The 24,663-nt window shown below is 37.8% G+C and overlaps 1 protein-coding gene across 4 annotated transcripts; it reads left to right on the top strand.

Annotated features, from left to right (window-relative positions):
• The first annotated feature begins 6,887 nt into the window (after window positions 1–6,887).
• RP1 (PPDK regulatory protein) lies at window positions 6,888–22,744 on the top strand. Of its 4 annotated transcripts, XR_002281981.2 has the most exons (4): window positions 6,888–7,496; window positions 8,464–9,103; window positions 21,877–21,992; window positions 22,275–22,744. XR_002281981.2 is itself a non-coding variant. In XM_011627299.3 (3 exons), the coding sequence occupies exons 1-3, from the start codon at window positions 6,951–6,953 to the stop codon at window positions 22,301–22,303; spliced, it is 1,215 nt and encodes a 404-aa protein (XP_011625601.1). In that variant the 5' UTR covers window positions 6,888–6,950; the 3' UTR covers window positions 22,304–22,744. The 4 variants fall into 4 exon arrangements, 3 of the variants coding, with proteins under 3 accessions (XP_011625601.1, XP_020526663.1, XP_006850455.1); XM_011627299.3 differs by lacking the exon at window positions 21,877–21,992; XM_020671004.2 differs by lacking the exon at window positions 22,275–22,744 and having other exon boundaries at window positions 21,877–22,167.
• Window positions 22,745–24,663: the final 1,919 nt, after the last annotated feature.

Genomic DNA, 24,663 nt, shown 5'->3' with positions numbered 1-24,663 from the left:
ATAATTTATTTTTAAAATAATTTTTAACCCTTTTTTTGAGGAATATAAAATCCTTAACATGGAGATCATTAATTTGTTAAAAACAAAATTAAAAAACTAAAACTGATATTTTTTAGAAAGTAAAAGTTGAGCTATTGATTTTACCTTTTTTTTTTGAGAGACCATCACTTACATCCATCTTTAAATGAATGGTTTATGCCTCAGGGGACACAAATATAAAAATGCATCCCCTAATACATAAAGCACTTTTCTGATTATGGATTGTATGGCGGCGCTAACATCCATTCTTCATGGTTGCTAAGAGCCCACATCTAGCTAGAGTTGTAGTTCAAATTCAAACCCTGGTTACTCCACCGGTGCATAGTTGTATGTTGTACCATAGTTAGCAAGTCCAAGAATAATAATATATCGACAAACCAAAATATAGGTAATAAATTGATTTTATTTCAAAAAGTCAGAGGAAAATATAGGCTAAAAAATACAGATCACTAAAAAAATAAGGTTAAGTTATAGAATTGTGAATAATTCGGATATAACTAAAAAAATGGACTGAAAAAATCAGATGTGTAAAGTTGACAAAATATAGGATTATGGTTTGTAGTTTTTTTGTGGGTACGTATGATTTGTAGTTATAGTATAAATAGCTATTTAATAATAATTTTATGACCTTACCTAGTGTCATTGGTGAAAGTTGGACTATGTGATAAAGCATGATATATAAATTTAAAAATTTTCTTTTCTTACACCTGTAAGATTACTTACAATGTCCAATTACAAATAAAATCACTCTTGAAATAAAGAAAAAAATAAAAACGTTTCTCACTTGCTACCACTTAAATACAACTCATCTATTCAATAAATAAAAACTTGACACATTTCCTTATCGAAATAGAATAGCACAACAAAGAAATAAAATAAAATAAATACAAGGGTGCCGGATATTACCTCAATCGAGCTTATTACACCCCACAACGAGTTTCCTCCTTCCAATGGTGCTGGGGATCAATGATCGGTCTTTTGACCCTACTAAGTATGATAAAACCCCCTCAAAAGTATATAGATCTCGATTTAGAACTAAAATATTAAGGCCTCAATGTCTTAGCCTACCTTAAGCCCCATTAGCTTAACCCTATAGAGATGAGAGAGAACTAAAGTAAAAGTACTAAGGCCTCAATGCCTTACCCTACTTTAAGCCCTCTTGACTTAACGTTAGGGAGATGAGAGAGAGATGAATCCTTTAGGTGGGGCGTGCCCCTCTTTGCAACCTATTAAAGAGAGAGAGGCCTCGGTGGGACATGGCCCCCTAGAGAGAGAAAAGAAAACTTAAAGAGAGTTTTTAGTGAGAGAAGATAGAAGTAGAGAGGTGTAGATAATTATGAGAGAGAGAGCCCCTATTTATAGATTTTTTATGCTCTAGGATTTGCCATCTTTAGTGAGATCAAATATAGATCATTGATCTAAAGAGACTTGTAGGGTAAGAGATGTGAACCATCTATTCTTTAGATCCACCATCAATATTCAAAAGAAGGTGTTAAAACCTTATCATCCATTTTCTAAACATATTCCCATCAAATATTTAAATAAGAAAAATATATTCATACTTTCTCTTTTAATGGATATTCATTTCTTATTCATTCAATATTTGATCAATAAAAATATCTTGATTCAAAGACATTAAATTTCATTATATTGATTCCTAATGCATGAAGGCTTCATATAAAATAAAAAGCCAACTAGTTTAAAGGCTTTTTACAAAATTTAGTAAGTAAGCTCCTATGTTGGGTCCCTCATATTTTTAATAAATATTTTAAATTGATTTTTAGAAAAGAATATAATTTATTTCTCTTTGATTATTTAAAACATTGAAAATTGATTTTCTATTATTTTATAAATACAAATGATAAAAATAAAATATCAAGAGAATCACAAAAATTCAAATAATTATTCTAAAAATCATATAACATAAAATTAATTAATTTTGATAAGAATCAGATCCATATAGCTTTAAGAATTATGAATATATTGGAGCACTCTACTTGCAATTGTCGACCACAATCTATACTAGCTTTCTCAAACTGACCCAACGGTTCTCATGACCCACACTCTGCTGCAAGGGTTCATGATTGAGCCACTAAAGTTAGCCAATAGTTTAGGGGGCGTAATCTTAGTTTATAGAATGTAGGTTCTCTCTTAGAGACAAATCCATGATTTGTCAGACTATGATACAATCAGGACTCTATGGTGTATAAGGGTAATTTTTCACATATATACATACTTCACCCTCAATGGTGAATTGCTATCTCGATATAGCTATCTATATATATGCTGTGTGATGGTACATGGATGACGCTATGACCCAATCTCTAAAGGCCAACCATCATACACAAGGGCCACAAAATCCATCTGTTCACTCATCCGAGCAACTTTCGATCTCATCGAGGGATGACCTACTGAACCCTCATCAGTTTATCTCTATGTCCAGGTACATTGGGTTTTCCAACTCGATTGGCTTAGCACGTCAAGCTAAGTTAGAGTATCGACCTAGTATGATTCACATAACTTCAATACAAAGAGAACTATATGGCTAAGCTGCCATCTAAAACATACAATAAAAAAGAAGTTTCTACAAGAAGTACAAGGCTCCAACCGCTAGCCGCGATCACTAAACTGCCCGTCCACAACTCACGAGCAATCACTCTACATAGATGCAAGTTAAAAGAGTGAGCTATAAAGCCCAGTAAGTAGATTAAGGTGCCATGCATTCCTGCCTACACACAGTAACTCATAACCATACTCAAGGTTCATGTAAGTCTTATAAACATGAAACCATGTATCACAATTATATTTAGCAATGTACTGTGATTGATTCTTTTCATGTGGAGCAATAACAAATCATATATTATATCATTCAAGCATGTGCATTAAATAAATCAATATAATCAGGCAAACATATATATATATATATATCAAGCATAAGCAATCCTAATATCATCTAGTCCCGAAGTAGAAGCCCTATCCATCAGGCCAAGCCAATCCCATTGCTTAGGATTTCTATCATCACTCAGGAGGAAAAACACCATAAATGGATGACCCATTTTATAATGCCTTCACACACACAGTCCCCAACTTGCTTTGGGGTTTTTGATATGTGAAGCCCTTGTAAGACACGACCCTTAGTTGTTCTCTAGCTGGAGGTGTTACATCACCAACGGATGACCTATTGCATAGTGCCATACACATATATTGGGGGGCACGACCCTCCCATGTGACTCACATCCTAACTCCCGTCCTATTATGGAGAGTCAATGAAAGATCTCAACTGCCGATACAACTTTCTTATCATTCACATTATACTACCAACAGATGACCCGTTGCGTAGTGCCTCATACCATATTCTTATCATATCATATTACACTACCAATGGATGACTCATTGCATAGTGCTTCACAAATTTATTATCATATCATCTTTCACTACCAATGGATGACCTATTGTATAGTGCCTTACACATATTTCTTATCATATCATCTTACACTACCAATAAATGACACATTGCATAGTGCCTTATACATATTTCTTATCATATCATCTTACACTACCAATGGATCACCCATTGCATAGTACCTTATACACATATCATTTCATCACAGAGCTTGCTTTCATATCATACCAGAGCATGTGCAGATCATATCATAACAGAACATGTTTTACTACATGCATCCTTATTATAACCAAGCTTATCTCATTATCATGCATTCATATCATAACTGAGCATGTCTTACTATATGCAGTCCTATCATAACTGAGCATATCTCAATATCGTGCATTCATATCATAACTGAGCATGTCTTACTACATTCATTCATATCAAAACAAAGCATATATCATTATCATGCATTCATATCATAACTGAGCATGTCTTACTACATGCATTCGTAACATAACATAGCATATCTCATTATCATGCATTCATATCATAACTAAGCATGCTTTACTACATGCATTCGTATCATAACAGAGCATATCTAATTATCATGCATTCATATCATAACTAAGCATGCTTTACCACATGCATTCGTATCATAACAGAACATATCTCATTATGATGCATTTATATCATAGCTTAGCATGTCTTACTTCATGCATTCATATCATAACAGAGAATATCTCATTATCATGCATTCATATCATAAATGAGTATGCCTTACTACATGCATTCATATCATAACAGAACATATCTCATTATCATGCATTCATTTCACATTAGCAATAGATTAACATGCTCACATATCATAACAGATACAGGTTCATATGAAACATCAACATGTCCAAAGCATGCTATGCATATGATCATATCATCAGGCTCATTAACTCAAATATATCAACACGTCATTTTTCTGATTTTTCACAGAGAATACAGTCCACTTTAAGGGCATATCATAAGATAAAAATATCATTTAGATCTGAGACTACTTTTATAATAATCTAGGCTTATGAAAACACATCTTTCGTGAATGGGGCAATCCCAAATTTTGGGTTAAAGTTTGTCAAACTGTTTGATGTTCTTGAACAAAGTTCTTGTTTTCACCGTAGAAAATCCAGGATGACATATTCATAAGAAAACGTGACTTTCAAACCACATGAAATTTAATCATAATTCCAAAACCAAAACATATTTATTTATCTTTCATTTAGAAGTAGTTTGACCTCATTTTGATATGTTTTGTTCAATGAAAAGCTCTACACAAAAATACATAAAATCCCTAAAATTTCATTTCACAAATCTGACATGTTTCAGAAAATGGTAAATAACTTTTAAACCAAAAGGAATATTAACAAGAGGTATTTTCTATGATAAATTAGACTCAATGAGTTACTTTTCCACAAAATTTCATGATCTAAGGAGATATATAGGATCCTCAGACATTTTCTTAAATCGGAGCCACAATTTTGAAAAACAGAGTACATCTAGCAGGATATCAGTAACATACATAAGCTAAGTAAACATGTATAAATCTAAAGCATGAAAACATGGAAATTAGATCCACTTACATGCACCAAAAGAAACTCCAAGGTTCTTTACAATTTTCACCACACATGCCAAGTTCCAAAAGATGAGTCAAGCTCAATGAACTAAGGCTGGGAGGGGTCTCAAAGTCTTAAGGTCTTAAGACTAGAGAGGGAGAATGTGGGTGAGAGAGGGAAGTGAGAAGAGAGAGAGGGAAAATCAATGTGAGAGGTAATAAGGGGAATAAGCAAGGGTGGGAGTAGCATGCACTTGACAAGTGACACAAACGAAGCATGCATGAGGAGAGAGAGGGGGGGTAAGCAAGGGATACATAATCACGGGATGGTAGCATGCATGTACCACATGGCACTAATGCATGAAGATAGAGGGCATGTGAGAGGAGAGACAGAGCATATGCATGCTCAAGATGTAACAGCCAAAAAAGTTTTGGACCTTACATTTATGTCTTACTATATAAAATGCTTATACACGCTCTCATAATGCTTTTAATGGCCATATAAACCCAACAATTGGAGTAATACTTAACAATTTATTATCTAAACTTTCAATAAATCTAGCATATAAACCCAACAATTGGAGTAATACTTGACAATTTATAATCTAAACTTTTAATAAATCTAACAATAATGCTTACTGATGCTTACTCTGTTGTCACAACACAAAACCTATGATAGATTTATTGGGAGCATAAAATGAAACAACAACAATAATATTAAATACAAGAACTACATTACTAAATAACAAGAACTATAAAGTAAAGTATAAGATTATTGTTTTAAAAAAATAGAATCTTAGTTAACTAAAACAAAACATAAAGACACAAATATATAAAAATAGTGGTCTATCTAAAATGCTACATTATATACATCAATAAAATAAAAATAAAAATATTTAAACTTCTCTAAGTATAAAGAAAACAACAAAATGCTTAAACAAATTCGAATCTCACAATGAATTTCTAGCAGCCTAAATCTTTAGTCACAGTTAATCTCTCTCTTGCTCTTTATAAGGATGCTAAGGGTTAAAAAACAACAGATTTTTTATTGGATATACTATTCTTTTGATATCTTATTTTTTAGAAAATATATTGCATCTATATTTTTATAATTTTTTTAAAGAAAACTTATTGGTGACATTTTGAAGGAATTTTTAGAGAAGAATTCAATTAATTTTCTCTTAGTGTTAATGTATTTTTTTTTAAACCAAAATTTAATTATATTAAATTAATAAAGAAATAAAGTTTAAGAGAAAGAACTTTTTTTTGAAAAGCTTTTTTGAAAAAAGTAAAGGTGTAGTTTGCATATAGATGCAGCCGTAGCTGTAGAGGTAAGGTGCACCTTCAAATTTTATCATGGTATATAATTTTGATGTAAAATATTGTTAGGATTATCTCAAAATCTATTTTTATATCTAATTAGAAAATTTTAAATTGAAAAAATAGTTAAAATCAAGTAGATCTATAAACATGTGAAAATCTTGAAAATGGACAGTGTAAATAATATATTATAAAATGTACTATTTCTGAGACTTTAAATCTTTTTATTTTTTATGGTCATATATCTCGATGTTGAGATGATTAATCAAAGGGTTTTTCAACATTAAAACTATTTTTTCCAATGGATATTTGAAGGGCATCCGTAATTCTACATTAAAAGGTTCCACCCTTATATAAACCTTTTTCAAAGAGTAAATATGGATTTATACTGGTTCCAATAAAGAAAAGTGATTTTTTCAAAATCTTTTGAAATATTCGGAGTTTCAAAAAATCAATTTTTTATTTGAAACGAAGATAGGCTAACCATGTGTCGTACGTAGTGCCATACACAAGACGTGTATCGTCCAAAATCAGGAATCCCCCATACTGAGCAGCGTAACCCTACCCTCCAAATCTCTCTCTCTTTCTCCCCACCCCAACGGCCCAATGCCTAACGCCATATCCACAACATCTGTAACCCCTTTCAACCTCTCAAAACCAAGATTAAAATCCTTATCAAACTCTACCAGGCTCACTCACTTTCCCTTCAAGAGCTTCGCTCTACCCCAAAAGCAGCAGCAGCAGCAGCAGCAGCAGCAGCAGCAGGAGGAGGAGGAGGAGGACGAGAAGGAATCATCATCAGATTGGAAATCGAGGAGGGGCAGTTCACAGCTGAGCAGATGGTCCAGAGCCAGAGCCGTGCGCTCTGGCCGACGATTGAGCCGATCTCCGCCCATTAACAGCAACCAACAAGAGTCCACTTCTTCTTCTACTGCATTAGCTGAGATATCAGTGAGGGAAGGTGAGAAGAGTGAGTTTTATGATAATGAGGAGGAGAGGGAAGCAGAAGAGGGGAGTGGAGGAAAGGCGATATACATGGTGTCCGACGGGACGGGGTGGACTGCTGAGCACTCTGTTACAGCGGCGTTGGGGCAGTTTGAACACTGTTTGGTTGATAGGGGTTGCCCCGTCAACACCCACCTTTTCTCTGGAGTAAGCCTAAAAAACCCATACTCGTGCTCCCAGCTATTGTTTTTCTCGAACTGCCTTCGGAAAGTTTTGTTCCTGAATTGTCTCATTCAAATTCATCCATAGCAGATGAACACTATGTCTCAACGAGCTAAAATGACGTGCATTTGTTTATTCTTAAGTTTTCATTACCAGTAATGAACTTTCTTACACAGTGCCTTCTTAAAAAAATGAAAGAGAAATTGTAACTGATTTTAAAATAGTTGTGTGTGTGATGGATTATATAACATGCTAACCAATGTATTAGGGCAATCAAGACAAATTGTGAATTGTTAAAAAATAAACAGGACCCTGATGCATAATGAAGCAGTTAAGCAAAAAACCATTAATCCAGTTAAGCAAAAAACCATTAATCGCGCCTGTTAATATTCCTGTCGATATGTAGCCCAAATCTTTAACTGTTTCAAGTCCACTTCTTCTTTTCTTTTTCGAGATAATGAATTTTCGGTAATTGAAATTGGTGCAAGCTAATATGTGCAATTTTGATACTAGTTGAAAAAATACTTTCCAGAGGGCTATAATTACATGCTAACATAAACTATTTTTTTGTTTTTTCCCAAAACAAATATCATATACAAGAGTCTTTAAATTTTTTGAAAAACATTTCTTGTTATCGTATATTAAATATTCAATGAGATGAAATCTTAAAGTTTCATTATAATTTTGGAAATAGACAAATTTCATAATTTTTTTTTATAAATTTTAACAAAACTAGTTGCTTAACTTAAATTTCAAATTCTCTTTAATATTCCTTGATCTACGGCAGTTAAAAATCTTTTTATTATTCTTTTACCAACCTTTCTCCAATCTCTTCCCTCCATCTTTTCACATTAGTAAACCACCAAGGTTCTATGCTCTCGAGCAATTACAAATACATATTCTCAATTGACCATGAATCTACTAAAATGCTTCTAACTTCCTCTGTATCCAGATTGACGATCTCCATCCCCTAATGGAGATCATAAAACAAGCAGCAAGAGAGGGAGCTCTTGTCCTGTACACTCTCGCCGACTCCTCCTTAGCTGAGGCTGCCCAGAAGGCTTGCGAGCTATGGGGCGTTCCCTCCAAGGACATCCTCCGCCCAACAACAGAGGCCATTGCTGCCCACCTCGGAGTCTCCCCCTCAGGCATTCCGCGTGGTGCACCTGGTCGCCGCCATCACCTCACTGAAGACTACTTTAAGCGGATTGAGGCTATAGAGTTCACTATCAAGCAAGATGATGGTGCAATGCCTCAAAACTTGGATCAAGCAGATATTGTTTTAGTGGGAGTTAGTAGGACTGGTAAGACTCCATTGTCCATCTACTTGTCTCAAAAGGGTTACAAGGTGGCCAATGTGCCTATTGTGATGGGGGTTGAGCTCCCAAAGAAGCTCTTTGAGATCGATAAGGAGAAAATTTTTGGGCTCACTATCAGTTCTATTGTTCTACAAACGATACGGAGGGCTAGGGCGAAGACTCTAGGGTTTGGGGCGGAGATGAGGAGTAATTACTCAGAGATGGACCATGTGAGGGAGGAGTTGGAGTACGCTGGTCGGATTTTTGCACAGAATCCAAAGTGGCCAGTCATAGGTGAGTGAGAGCTCTCTCTCCTATATTTACTGTTGTTTGTTTGATTGCTATTTTATTTTATTACGTCTTTATCTTACTATATGCATCCCATGCATAAATGTAGATAACAATGCATGTAATGTGTTTACAGATCCCTGTGGCACACTTATGCAAATAGATTTAGTCTATATATAATCTTTTGATGTTAGCATCACCTGACACTGGAAGTGAATTCAATTAATTCTTACTCCAATAACCTCCGTCATCCTCCCCCTCCCATGTTTGAAGGATTAAGATAACCTCTATACCCTCCATAATTTGTCTCTATTGGCCTTGCAAATGTCCTCATATCTCTCTCATGTGCAAGAAAGTCATCAGAATCCAAGTTTTGCAATTCTCAGGTCTCCATAGATACTAAAAGGAACAGAGGTTTGAGGAACCAAACTCATGGTCCTTAAACCCACTTGGAAAAGGATCCAGTCTAGTGTTGATCCATTAGGCATTTGTTTACTTATCATGGACTAAATATTATACTTTGTTTAATGTTAGGAGAGAAAAGGGAGAATAAGAATCAGTGAAAGAAATATGAAATTGTTCATTGCTTCTGTAAAATTTGTTGTATGCGGGATTTGAATTGTTCCTGGCTGTGAGTGCAGTGGTGACTGGGAAAGCAATTGAAGAAACGGCTGCTGTCGTGGTTAGAATTTATCATGACAGGAAGCAGAAGTGCACCATGCCCCGGATCTCAAAACGATATTAGCATAACACGAGTTTTGCGTGCCTTATAATTTCTTCAAATTAGGGTATATCAACTTGTCTTTTGTAAATTGTCAACATATCTTTAAGGACATAATATAATTGTCATGGATCTAACGCATATAAGAAATTGCAAATCTTTAATGTAAATTGATGTGTATATAATGATATGTAAAAGGGAATAGAGCTTTGAATACCTTTTTTTGGAGAAAAAGTTTAGTGAAAGACTTTTAGCTTTTGCTTGTGCAACTAATCTCTCAAGCTATACCTGATCACGTGAACGAACTTTATTTCTTGTATTCTAAACAAAATTTAAGTTTACATGTCCAGTTACATATGCACTGCATAGGAACATTTCACTCAGGCAGTGTATGAGCTGGATTTGAGCCTTAACACTCTGCTGCAGATGACTTGCCCCAACCCTGACCCGCTCAATTCCAGCATAGAGTTTTTACTGAACATGAATTAATATTTCAGGAGTACTTTCTGGTTTTAGGAAATATGTGCATTAGTTTCATACTTTGGTTCTCCAAATGCATTGAAAATCCTTTCTTATTGCAAATCTTTATTTTCTTCAGTAGAATGTATGTTTTCCTTGCAAGTTCCTTGAGGCTTGTGGCTGTTGTTCTATTGTGGTGACACAAGATTTTCAGAAGCAAGCCACGGTTTCAAACTAAGCTTGACCTACCTTAGTTTTGTATTAAGAGCAAGCCTGCACTTTTTCAAACCTGACTTATAATGTAGATTGGCTCCTCCTTTGCCCGAGATTCCTTTTTTGGTGATCTATCTTGTAAGATTGCATACGAACTCTTCAAGCTTTGCACTCATTCCGGATGTTGGTTTCTTGGACTAATAATCAACAAAGCCTATAGCTAACTAATCACGGATGTCTGGACCATGTACTTCGTAATCACGAATTGATGTCAACTTTCTGAGGATGATGATTGGGAGATTGCCAAGTTGACTCTTCTTTCATTGTCCAATGTTAATGGCTCATCTCAAGCAGCTCCACTAAGCTCTCAAACAGTGTTTTAGAAAACGCTAGGCGGCTGCCGGGTAGTCTAGGCTGCCCAGCGTTTAGGCGGGTGCCCAGAACTTGGGCGGCCCAGTAGAAAGAAAAATATCTCTATAGTCTAATAATATAAGTATAACTGTATAACACACAAGTGTTAGGGACCTAGGGCACATGCAATGTATGGTACACAAGTCCACATAGCACACACTCCTCCATACTCCATAGGTCCATATCCAATTATCCATATTCCGATAGTCCTCACTCCACACATAGTTAAAACTCAAAATTTACCAACCAAAGTTACCAAACGAGTGAACCACAAATCCACAATACACAACCAAGAGGAGGAAAAAACGAAGAAGAAAGAAATATAGTATATAGATTATAGATTAAATCTATATCAATGGGTGATGCTTAGATCAATTTCTTGTAACTTTGAGAAACCTTGCGATCCTATGGAAATTATCAAAAACGTTTTTGGGGAGAAACTCTATCTAAAATAGGTTCTAATGGTGTTTAGGTTTCAAATGAACCTATAACCCACGATTTTGCCCCTTTTATATTAAAAAAAATAAAATAAAAAATGCCCTCAACGAGGGGCATTTCCGCCCTCTGGAAGAGTGTAGGCCCTGGGCACTGGGTGCCTGCCTAGGCTGATTCCCTGGCACATATGCGGGCACCCGGGGACAGCCTGCCTAATTTGGCTGCCTAGGAGTTGGGCAGTCTGCTTTTTAAAACAATGGTCTCAAACCTTTGAGATGCCTTTAAAATGCGGTATGAGGACCTTAGCTTTCTACCACTAGTTGAAGATTCTTGGAAAGAGGTTTGTCAAGTCCCCCATGTAACTTTTTGTTAATAAATCAAAGAACGTAAACGAAGACATGCCAAAAATGGAGTGCAGTGGTTTTCGGTTTTGTTAGCACATTGTTGATGGAGATTCAAGGTCAGCTTGCAGATTTTCAAGAAATTAATAATAGATGCCTACCCTTTGAACCAAGTTTTGATGGACGAAGGAAGTCTGCTTAGTATGCAACTCTTGGAAGTCCTTGCTAGATAGGAAGGCTTGTGGAGATAATATCAAGGCAAATGGGGCTTAGAGGTGTTGCTGCTAATATTATGTTGTTCCATACATCAACGGAGATATACAATATTTACATGAGGACCAACTATCTTGAATGCTGTTCTTGCACTTGTGCATTTTTTAATTGGGCTATTCTTCTTAATTTCCCCCATTACCCATGGAAAATTCGAAGTTGACTGGATCCGCTCGGTCAAACTGGTCTTGTGTTGACTCGATCCACTCGGTCAAGCTGGTCTCATGAAACTCAAAAGGTAAGTCTCGGGACTACCTATGAGCTGATATTACAAGAGGATATTCTGCTCACTTCTTAGGACTCTAGCAAGCTGCATCAAGTCGTCCCTTTCGTGAAAAAAGCGAGGACTACAGGCAAATTATAGCTTTGCAGAGCCTAATAATAATGCTTTTGCAAGACACTTGTAGCATAGGGTGCAAAAGGTCGGGATGCTGCAAGCTCGAATGATGAAGAGGAGGAAAGAGATTAGGTACTGGAAGACTAATCTTTGCAAGGCGAGGAATGAGATTAATATCTTAGCAAAGCTTTCTATTCCCTGAGTCTTGACTTCCTTTCTCTTCTCTGTGAGGGATGAGATTAATGAAGAAAGGAATTAATAATAAATCTCTCCCATTAAAGTGACAAGCCCTTATACCTCTGCATATGATTGCGTGCATGTGTCTTTAATCCTTTTAGGAACTATGCACATTAGTTTCATACTTTGGTTCTCCAAATGCATTGAAAATCCTTTCTTATTGCAAATCTTCATTTTCTACAGTAGAATGTATGTTTTCCTTGGAAGTTCCTTGAGGCTTGCGGCTGTTGTTCTATTGTGGTGACACAAGATTTTCTGAAGCAAGTCACGGTTTCAAACTAAGCTTGACCTACCATAGTTTTGTATTAAGAGCATGCTTGCACTTTTTCAAATCTGGCTTATAATGTAGATTGGCTCCTCCTTTGCCCGAGATTCCTTTTTTCGTGATCTATCTTGTAAGATTGCATACAAACTCTTCAAGCTTTGCACTCATTCCAGATGTTGGTTTCTTGGACTAATAATCAACAAAGCCTATAGCTAACTAATCACGAATGTCTAGACCATGTACTTCGTAATCACGAATTGGTTTCAACTTTTTGAGGATGATGATTGGGAGATTGCCAAGTTGACTCTTCTTTCATTGTCCATGTTAGTGGCTCATCTCAAGCAGCTCCACTAAGCTCTCAAACAGTGTTTTAGAAAACGCTAGGCAGCGGCTGGGACGTCTAGGCTGCTCAGCGTTTAGGCGGGTGCCCAGAACCTGGATGGCCCAGTAGAAAGAAAAATATCTCTATAGTCTAATAATATAAGTATAACTGTATAACACATAAGTGTTAGGGACTTAGGGCACACGCAATGTATGGTACACAAGTCCACATAGCACACACTCCTCCATACTCCATAGGTCCATATCCAATTATCCATAGTCTGATAGTCCTCACTCCACACATAGTTAAAACTCAAAATTTACCAACCAAAGTTACCAAACGAGTGAACTACAAATCCACGATACACAACCAAGAGGAGGAAAAAAACGAAGAAGAAAGAAATATAGTATATAGATTATAGATTAAATCTATATCAATGGGTGATGCTTAGATCAATTTCTTGTAACTTTAAGAAACCCTGCGATCCTATGGAAATTATCAAAAACGTTTTTTGGGAGAAACTCTATCTAAAATAGGTTCTAATGGTGTTTAGGTTTCAAATGAACCTATAACCCATGATTTTGCCCCTTTTATATTAAAAAAAATAAAATAAAAAATGCCCTCAACGAGGGGCATTTCCACCCTCGGGAAGAGCACAGGCCTTGGGCGTTGGGTGCCTGCCTAGGCCGGTTCCCTGGAGCCTATGCGGGCACCCGGGGACAGCCTGCCTAATTTGGCCGCCTAGGCGTTGGGCAGTCTGCTTTTTAAAACAATGGTCTCAAACCTTTGAGATGCCTTTAAAATGCGGTATAAGGACCTTAGCTTTCTACCACTAGTTGAAGATTCTTGGAAAGAGGTTTGTCAAGTCCCCCTTGTACTGTTTTGTTAATAAATCAAAGAACGTAAAAGAAGACATGCCAAAAATGGAGTGTAGTGGTTTTCGGTTTTGTTAGCACATTGTTGATGGAGATTCAAGGTCAGCTTGCAAATTTTCAAGAAATTAATAATAGATGCCTACCCTTTGAACCAAGTTTTGATGGAGGAAGGAAGTCTGCTTAGTATGCAACTCTTGGAAGTCCTTGCTATATAGGAAGGCTTGTGGAGATAGTATCAAGCCAAATGGGGAATGGGGCTCAGAGGTGTTGCTGCTAATATTATGTTGTTCCATACATCAACGGAGATATACAATATTTATATGAGGACCAACTATCTTGAATGCTGTTCTTGCACTTGTGCATTTTTTAATTGGGCTATTCTCCTTAATTTCCCCCATTGCCCATGGAAAATTCGAAGTTGACTGGATCCGCCCGGTCACTGGTCTCGTGTTGACTCGATCCACTCGGTCAAGCTGGTCTCATGAAACTCAAAAGGTAAGTCTCGGGACTACCTATGAGCTGATATTACAGGAGGATATTCTGCTCACTTCTTAGGACTCTAGCAGGCTGCATCAAGTCGTCCCTTTCGTGAAAAAAGCGAGGACTACATGCAAATTATAGCTTTGCAGAGCCTAATAATAATGCTTCTGCAAGACACTTGTAGCATAGGGTGCAGAAGGTCGGGACGCTGCAAGCTCGAATGATGAAGAGGAGGAAAGAGATTTGGTACTGGAAGACTAATCTTTGCATCGTGAGGAATGAGGTTAATATCTTAGCAATGCTTTCTATTCCCTGAGTCTTGACTTTCTTTCTCTTCTCTGTGAGGGATGAGATTAATGAAGAAAGGAATTAATAATAAATCTCTCCCATTAAAGTGACAAACTCTTATACCTCTGCATATGATTGCGTGCATGTGTCTTTAATCCTTTAATGGATCAATCAACACTTGTACAACTCCAAACAAAGCTCCTAATATCAAGACAGAATCAGAAACTGGCCCGGATTGGGCTCAATGAATGTTAGCTGTGGTTATCTGATGTACTCTCAGTTTGGCTGTGCCCGTCTCTGTTTTGATTGGAAACTTTCTAGCAAAACGTGTTCCTTAGTCGCACATGGCTTTTATAACACTTGGATGTTCCTAAAGCTTCAAACTCTGATAAAAGAAAGGATAGAGATGCTGCCCCTTTTAGAACATTCTCCATTGTTAACTGACAGTTCTTGAGCCTGAGTATGGAAGTCTCTATTTTGAAGGAATTTTCACAACAGATTTATGCTTTTTCAGTCTTTCCAAGTTTTTGAAAATAACTTATGATTATTCAATTTTGAATTGAAATGATAAACAATTTGGGCCTAAATGATGTTACGACGAAACTACTTTCCGTAGACATATTTTTTGGGCCCCTTTTTCGTCCCAAAGACTAAAACATCCTTTTCAAAAGAGAGGGACAGAGGTGGTATTTTCCAAGGACAGAGTGAAAAACCATTCTTAGAGTTTTGGAAACCTACAAACCTCGTTTTGGTTGAAAATTCCTCGAGATTAACTCCTATGTGCGATTTCTTGTGGTTTAGACAATGAAATTTCTTGAAATTGGTCTTAAATTGTTTTTGAGAATATTAAATTTAATCTAATCTTTTTCCTTCCAAAAAACCAACTTTTATGGGGATTTGATCTTGAGCCAAAGCTTCAAGTCTTCAGCACATTGCATTTGGAAGCCAATTTTTACGGATTTCATCTTCAAGGTATGAGTTAGGTACCTTATCTCTTGATTTTGGATTTATTTAAATTTAAAACCATTATTATGGTATTCCTCTCGAATTTATTTACTTTTCAGACAATTAGGATTCTTCATTTTAAGCCCTAGGAAATTTAGTCATGTCTTGAATTAAAATCCATGGGAGGCATTAGAAACTGTTGGATTTTGGGGCCATTTAAAGGCCATTAGCTTTTGATTGTTTCATGTTCTTAAAATATTCCCCGGACTCAGTGGGAGTATTGGCCTGTATTTTAATGCAGTTAAAGGCATGTCGTGCTGAGCGGGCTAAGGCACTCAGTACCTATATAATATTTAGAGCAGGCTAGCACATTGTTTTAGTGCAGTTTTGGACTCTAGCCTTTGTCTTGTGATCTAGGCTGAGGCTCTTAGAGTTGGATCCACACCACAAGATTGGTTTGGGTTGTGGTCCTAGGATGCATATGTTGGAGCAGGTTCATGGATACCCTTTGAGGCAGGTTGTGTCTAGTAGTTGTTAAGTTCATCAGCCAGCGGATGTATAAGCCACTGCACAAAGAGTGTGCCTTGCAAGGTTAAGGGCCTTAACCTCAACACTTTCATTCTTCATGGCATACACGCATGACTTCCACATTGACATGGTTCCACATTGACATGGTATCAGTTAGTCTTGGATTTCGGATGGCCTATGTATGTGCTAGAGAGGGACCTTGCACCGCTTGTATTGTTGTTACCTCAGATACGTAGGGGAAAAGTCGTTGAAATTAGTAGGCTGGATGTGACTTGTCCTTAAAGGACACACCTTCATTCCTAAGTGAATTTGTAATCTTATCCTTTATTGGTTGACTTTGATGGGCCAATTAGGAGCCCCTTACATGATAGTCGTGGGTTCCTTTGGTTATTTCAAGAATAGATATTGGTTGTCAGTGTTATCAAAGAGTGCCTAGTGGTAAAGGAAACTTTTTCTTCACAAGGCATGGTCAATCTTTTAGTGAGAGCTTTTCAAAGTTGTTCTTCCATGTTTTTGAAGAAAAAGAAAAACATTTTTAGTCACCTCAATCTTGTGTTATGATTCTTTATTTAGAAAGACTTTTATGCTATTGTAAATTTTGTTTTTAAAAGAAATGACTTTTCTGGAAGTATTGAACTTGTTTTAGAAATATGGTAAACAGGTGACCTAATGTGGGTTACATAGTGGAACTTTATAGGTCACATGGAGCTCAATCTATTGGGTGCCACGAGGCAACTCATGGCATAACCCTAGATGGCTGGGGGCGTGGATGCTGGTGCCCTGGTAACTAACTCCTAGTTTAAATTAGGAAACCAAAGTGAAAATGAAACAAAATTTTGATTGAGGTGAATTCTAAGTGTTCTAGGACGTTTAAGATGATCTTCTTGAAGATTTATTTGGTTATGAAAAGATTTTCAAAGGTTAGGAACAAGGTTCAGAAACTCATCTTGCCAAAGGTACTCGGCGCTTGGCTCAGGGGAATAACTGATTGAGTGGACTCGGCCGAGTCATGTGACAAGGTAAAAAAGAAAGGCTAAATTTTTTAAAAATAGTTAACAATAAAAAAAAAAGTTCAGAAAGATTTAAAAGAAGGGAAAAATATGAAAGTTCTTGAATCATCTTAGAAACTACCAAAATCATTTAAAAGCTTATTTCTCACAAATATAGTGGTGTTTCCCAAATTTTCTACAAATTTTCTATTTTCTAATATTTTTTTACTACATTTATAGGGTTGGGCGAGTTGCTGCGGAACCATAGTTTCAAAAAGCGTTAGACGGGTCCTAGGTGGCCTGGGGGGTCCAGGCCGCCTAGTACCTAGGCAGGCGCCCAGAACTTGGACGGCCCAGTTGAATCCAAAAAAGATTCTATAGTTATATATTGTATAAAATATAAGAATTAGTTATTTAGTGCACATCAAAATTCAAAGTATACTACACATTAGCACACACTCCATAAGCATAACCATAGGTCGGTCCATATCCAATTAAAACTTAAAATTTACTAACCAAATTACCAAACCAAAGTTACCAAATACCAAACCTGTAGAACTACAAATCTACTATCCACAAGACCACAATACACAACCAAGAGGAAGAAAAAAAAAATGAAAGTAATACGTGAAGAATCAAAAGAATCTTCAATAGTTCAATCAATGTTCAAAGTTTAATCAGTATTCAACATTCATCATCAGAAAAAGTATGGTCAGCTGCATTTGCGTCATATTCATTGCCATTGGAGTCGTCACCCTCTTCGACATATTGGTCGTCCTCATCCATCTCTTCTGAATCTGCCTTTTCTTCCTCCTCTTCCTCCACCCTCGGCCTATGTGCAGAAGATCTAGTGATCCTAGGAGGGTCAGCTAATGTCCATGAAACATTCATGACCATGTCCCATGTCAATCCTTCGTGCCCCTCGACCTCATCATCATCAACTAACCACTCTATAGCATTGTCTATATTTTTTGATCTGATACGGTCTCTCTTATCTCTCTTAGCAAATCTGTCATTCAAGAATCGATTATACGTAACATAGACTATGTCATTGAGCCTCTTTGATTCAAGCATGTTCCTTCTCTTTGTATGAATATAACAAAATCAAATGAAACTAATTAAAATCTGTGATTCATGTATTATTAATACAATTATACAAATTACCCTTACGGCCTTACCCCTTAAAAAGTACTCCAATTGCGCTCACAACCGAATGAGCAAGTGGTTAGGTTTAAGATCCGAATGGTCAACTTTTGTAAATTTGGAGCACTACACTCATGTTGGCTCCACCAATTGGCTACAAAGATATAGAATAAAATCATAAATAAATAATAGAATTATAAAAATGAAACTTAATTACTTGAACTTGATGAACTTAAGAATATTATTACTACTTGGATCAATTTTGGTCCTTTGCCTCATTGCCATTGGACTCCCAAAAGACTTTAATGAGTACTTGTAATTTATTAGCTCATCAGCGCATATAATATACTGGATATCAAGATTAGGGACTAGCACATCTACACAGTTATTAAATCCAGTCATAATTGTGTCATTTGTTTGTATATCCTTGTCAAGATAAAAAAAAAAGTTTGGTTCAAATAATAATCAGCTGCATACAATGGCCGATATAGCTGACTATCCCACTTCTCATCAATAATCTCCCAAACAGGCTTGTAGTGGTTCTCATCATCATCAAAATTTTGGCCTCTCTCTCTTTTGCATTTCTCCATTGCCTCATATATGTCGCCCATAGAAGCCTTGTCACTATCAACCATGCGAAGGACTTTGATAAGAGGAAAACATACCTTAAGGACTCCTTTCACCCCTCGCCAAAAAGCCTTAGAAAGGATAATATCTCTCACCTTCTTCCTAACCTGATCCTTGGACCACTTCCATGCTCTCCAGTCATCCGAGGCAAACATCTGCCTCAATTGCACTCTCCTCGAATGTGTGCTATCTAAGCATAGGTACCAGGTCGCAAATTTCGTGACCCCAGGCCTCACAATCTCTTTCTTCTTTGTAAATCTACACATCATGTTGAGGGGGAGATGATGGCTATAAATAAAATTTGTGACTGACTTTGCTTTCTTCACTGCACCTGATATCGCGGTTAAACCGCCAAGAGCCTCAAGCATGAGGTCTATACAATGTCCTGCACATGGTGTCTAAAAGATTTTAGGATAAGCTATGCGCAACAAATTTGTTGCAACAACATTAAGAGCGGCATTGTCTGTCACAACCTGTACAACAGATGCTCTCCAACCTCCTCGATTCCCTTCTCTATAACTTGGAATATATAATGGGCATCATGGATATGATCAGAGGCATCATGGATATGATCAGATGCATCAATAGACCTCAAAAAAAGGGTCCCTAAAGGACAATTCACTAGCAAATTCATCTGACTTCTTCTCTTCCTATCACTCCAAGCATCAGTCATAATAGTAACCCCATACTGAGCCCATGAATCCTTCGTAACTTCTACAGCTTCTTTCGTGACACTCACCGCTTTTTTCAAAAGAGGTTCTCAAAGCTCATATGGGGTTGGGGGTTTCATCCTAGGCTCAAATTGGCCAATTGCCTCTACCACGGCATAGAAGCTACTTAGGCGAGTGGTATTGAAAGAAATGCCCGCCTTATAAAACCATGTAGCAACATAATAAGTAGCTCTATCTCGCTCTTCTTTCATTCTATTTTCAATGGTGGTTTGCATCTTTGTTTTCTCTCATGCAATCTTAGGGTCATGCCGAGGCAAAATACTATCCATAAGGCCTCTAACCTGAGGCTTCTTACTCCCAAAACCAAAAGCACTTACAACTCCCTTTCCCTTCCCCCTAATAATAGATTGTTTTCCCCCTTGACGTCCCTCCCCAATCCCATCCTCATCACTATCATCATCATAATTGACCCGAACCCCAGACCTAATCTCTGTTATAGAGGTAAATCTCTCATCTTTTTTCATTTTTACCATATTAAAATGGTTATTTCCTCTTTAACAACATCAGGAGTCTTTTTACATAGGGCAACATCCACCTTGATACCGGTAAGATGTTTCTTGAACCGATTTATGCCCACTTTTGTATCATTCTCACAAAGCTTGCATCGTATGTATTTTTTATCATTAGGATCTGTTGTAGCCATATTTCCAACCGGGATCACCACTCCTATTAGATCCTGAAGAAGGCATCTCAAAATAATACAACTTATGCAAGCAATAAAAAAAAGCACTTACTTTGATTGCTCAATCCCCAAACTTCCACCTTATAGATGCTTTTAAGGAATCAAAATCTTCTAAAAAACCAACAAATAGATTTATAAAACATAAAAAATTAAATCTAATATCAATGGGTGATGTTTTGATAAATTTTTCATAACTTTGAGAAAGCCTTCGATCCTAAAGAAATCACAAAAAACTAGTTTTTTGGAGGCATTCTCTCTCTAAAATGGGCTCTAATGAGTTTTAGGTTTCAAATGAATCTAAAACCCCCATATTTGGCCCCTTAGTATAAAAAAAAGACAAAAATAGTCCCCACCAAAAGCTTTTTCCGCCTCTGGGCGGGGCGCTAGACCTTGGCAGCCGCTTAGGTCTGGGCGTTGGGCTGCCGCCTGGGTGCGCCCAGGAACGTCCGCTTTTCTTGGGCGCCTGGGCCTGGGCGATGCGCCCAGGCCTCCAGATCCACGTAGGCGGCCGCTCAGGCACTGGGCGGTCCGCTTTTTGAAACACTGTGGCACTCACCCCTACTTGTCCTTGCACAAAGGGCGGGTCTAAAACTACTCGTCTGAGTCGGAGTGGGACTTGGGCGAGTCACGGAATGCAGATTAGGACAATATCTAATTGGATTAAGACTCCTAGGTCAAATGGGTTTCTAGGAAGGTGTAATCCTAATCAAATTGAAAGATCTGTTGGTGTTGGTGAGATTCCTACTATGTGATTCCAGCCCTTGGACCATAATGGCTGATCTAGAGTTGATGGTTTAATCCTTTTAGGTTTCCCATTTCTAGTAGAAGGTAAAGAGCGTTAATTCCAAAATAGTTCTAGACATCCCCTTTCCCCTTCTTACATATCTTTCCTTTGCAACCCTAAAGAGGAAGGGAGGTGCACTGAGTGCTGGATAATTTCTAGGAAAATTGATAAGAGGAAAACAGAGTAAAGAAAAAGAGGGTGCTTCTTGGAAGGGCTAGGGTTTCTCTATGGTGTTGTTTTTGAAAAGATTTGAGACAAGTTTTTGGTTTCTCTTTCTTCCCTCGATATGTGCCTCTACAAATCAGCCTTAGATATCTTGAAGAAGAGGTCTTTGCCTTTGATCTAGGTGTGCTATTGGTCTAAAGAAACTATAAGGGGTGTAAGAAGTCCTAGTGGGTGATATTAGGCAACAAATACGTATGATGTTTTGGACTACAAAAATTAGCTATGGTGCAAGGTATGCCTATTTATTTTGTTTTTGAGTCTAGTTTCTTCGTGTAAGATTTTAGAAAACATCCACGGATTGTTTGGGAGATATGTATATTGTATTAGAAGATACCCTGTCTGTTTTTTGCTGAATTCTACTTTGCAAATATGAATTCTCTATATTTTCATGGCTTATTATTGAACATAGCAACAAAGGTAACTTAAAGTTATATTCTTTTTGTTTCCTTTGCTCTTTTCTATATTTATCAGAGGAGAAAAGGGGTTGCACATATGAGGTTTTGTGTGTGATAGTGGAAGTCTATAAAAGATGCTGAAAAGTTTTGAAATACAACTTGTAGTGGACACCAACCATACAACCAACATTGGTACCAGAGCTACAACTTTGCTGCTCCTTTGTTGTTTTTGAGATGTTTTTCAGTCTATAACTATGCCATGGAATAAATCTTAATTATGGTCAAGAAGAATGTGGAGGGATTCGACATTGTGACCCATCTCTTGTCAAAACGGGAAAATCAGCAATGGCCACATTATACCTCATAAGACCAATGAACCAGTATACCCCATAAGACCAATGAACACATGTATGTCTTTTTCTGGGTTACATGGATGATACAGCCTAATGGAGTTCATGGGTTGACTTTAAACAGGAAGGAAAAGGGTCCCCCTTGGCACTTAACGTGATGGTGCCTTTGGAGCCGTGTTCAATTTCAATGTGATTGAAAGCTGGTTAAAAAAAGTAAGTTATCAGAAGGGGGCTGCTATATTTGTTGGAAGTTTCAGCAAGGAATGAAGGGGACTTGGCCATGGAAATCAAGGTGAAACATAGGATGTGATGTTGTATTTGCGGCCTGCATGTGATACTTTAACACAAGTTTTTGGGAGTCAATATCTCAGGTAACGCATTCTATACTTCAAACTTTGTTTGATAAAGTTCCAAAGGGCCGCACAAAGGTTACTACCTATGGTAGGACATGGGATTAGATTCCACAAGTGTAGCAATATATTATACTAATATATTTTATCTAAGGGTGCGGTTTGTATAGAGCCGAGGCTCTAAACAATCAAAGTAAAACACACCTTCAAATAGTGTCGAGAAATGTGGCTTCAATACTGGAAATCTTTGTGATAGCCTTAAAATATATTTTCATCTTTAATTATAAAATTTAAATCTTTAAAAATAGTGTAGATCAAGCATATCTATGAAAACTTGAAAACCTTGAAAATTGATAGTTAAAAAATGCGTTACAAGATGCACTATTTTGAAAACGTGAAATCCATTTTTTTCTCATGTCCATGCATCTTGATGTCGAGATGAACAATTTGAGAATATTTGGGCATCAAAACAACCTTTTCTAGTGAAATTTTCGAGGTGGGTTCTAATTTGATTGTTTAGAGCCTCTGCTCTATGTAAACTTTTTCCTTTATCTAATGTCATATAATATAAAATAATATATTATTTATATAAAATATTATATTATTTATATAAAATATTATTTATATATTATAGCAAGAGGGTTTCACGTAGGTGCAAGCAAGAGTCATTTCGTTTCTCTGTTAGGCGGTGGTTGCGCCTTGATCTCGACTTCTGGGCTCGGGGCCCTATTTATGGGGTCCGACCCAAGATCGCTTCCTCAGAAAACTGCGTGCGCATGTGCGTCGTGCATGCGTGTGTGCGGATAGGTGCCAACAGTGAGAGATTTTGGTGTTGCGAGGGAGTAAGGCGCTTACGTCGCGACTGTTGGGTTCGTGGACACACTCGGGCTCGGCTAGCCCTCCTAGATCAATTCGAAAGTTCCTCGGCATTCTCGGCACGGTCTGGGTCTCGCTCCCTTTCTCCAATCACAGTACACCTTGATTCTTTTGCGCTTTTGGTATGAAATTTAGGGTTGATAGTTCTTGGTTCGTCCCCGTCAATGATGGTTTTAAGGTAAAAGGGGCTTAGGTAGGCTAAGCTTAGGTCTTGGATGGGGTATAAGAGGGGTAGATAAGAAGAAGAGGTGAAGTCAGAAGAAGAAAAGGAAGGAAGATGATCACTCTTCGATTTTGCGGCCTTCCGGCATCACCTCCGCCAAGAGGCCTTCCTAGTTGACCCAAAAAAGGTACTAGGCCTAAGCCTAATGGCCCGTAGGCACTGTAAGAGACGCAAACTTCTTGGGCACTAAAAAGCCCCAAGGTCGGCCTAATGCTCGGACCTTCTCAAAGAATGTATGAGGGGAAGAAGAGAAGAAGAAGAAGAGGAAGAGGGGCTTCTATGATTCGGTAGCCTTCCGGTGTCTCCTCTCCCATGAGATTTTACTGTTGACCCCAAAAAGGTATTAGGCTTAAGCCTAACACCTCGGAGGCACGACAAGAGACGCAGACTTCTTGCGCACTAAAAAGCCCCAAGGTTGGCCTAATGCTGGTACCTCCTCAATAGAGGGTATTTAAAATTGAAATAGAGGAGATTAAAGAAGGTAAAAAGAGTAAAGGAGAGAGAAAAGAGGAAGAGGGAGTAGAAAGAAAGAGAGTAAAAGAGACTGAGAGAGGGAGAGACAGGAAGACAAGAGAGTGAGAGAGAAGTGGAGCGGCCTAGCCGCCTCAGTCTTGGAGAGAGAGAGAGTGGGAAAAAGAGAGAAGACAGAGGGAGACAACGAGAGGAAGGGTGTCCTAGCCGCCTCCCTCTTGAGAGGGAGAGAGATAGGGAAGGAGAAAAGAAGAGATAAAGAGAGAGAGTGAGAGAGAAGTGGGTGGCCCAACCGCCTCACTCTTTGAGAGAGAGAGGGAGAGAAACGAGAGGGGGAGACACCCTAGCTGCCTCCCTCCTTGAGAGGGAGAGAGAGGAAGGAGAGAGAGAGTGGGAAAAGGAGAGAGAATAGGAGGAGCTGGGCGGCCCAGCTGGCTAGCTCTTCTCAGAGAGAGAGGGAAAAGAGGGAAAAAGAGAGAGAGAGAGGGGAGCTGGGCGGCCCAGCCGCCTAGCTCTGAGGAGGGGGCGCGAGGGAGGGGGGGGGGGGGGGGGGGGGGGGGTGAAGAAAGAGAAAGAGAGAAAGAAGAAGAAGA

This window comes from Amborella trichopoda, chromosome 2 (genome assembly GCF_054954075.1).
Source record: "Amborella trichopoda isolate Santa Cruz 75 chromosome 2, AtrichopodaSantaCruz75HAP2 v2.0, whole genome shotgun sequence".
Taxonomy (NCBI): domain Eukaryota; kingdom Viridiplantae; phylum Streptophyta; class Magnoliopsida; order Amborellales; family Amborellaceae; genus Amborella; species Amborella trichopoda.
The sequence above is the reverse complement of the archived record's forward strand: the minus strand, read 5'-3'. Positions and strand labels throughout refer to the sequence as shown.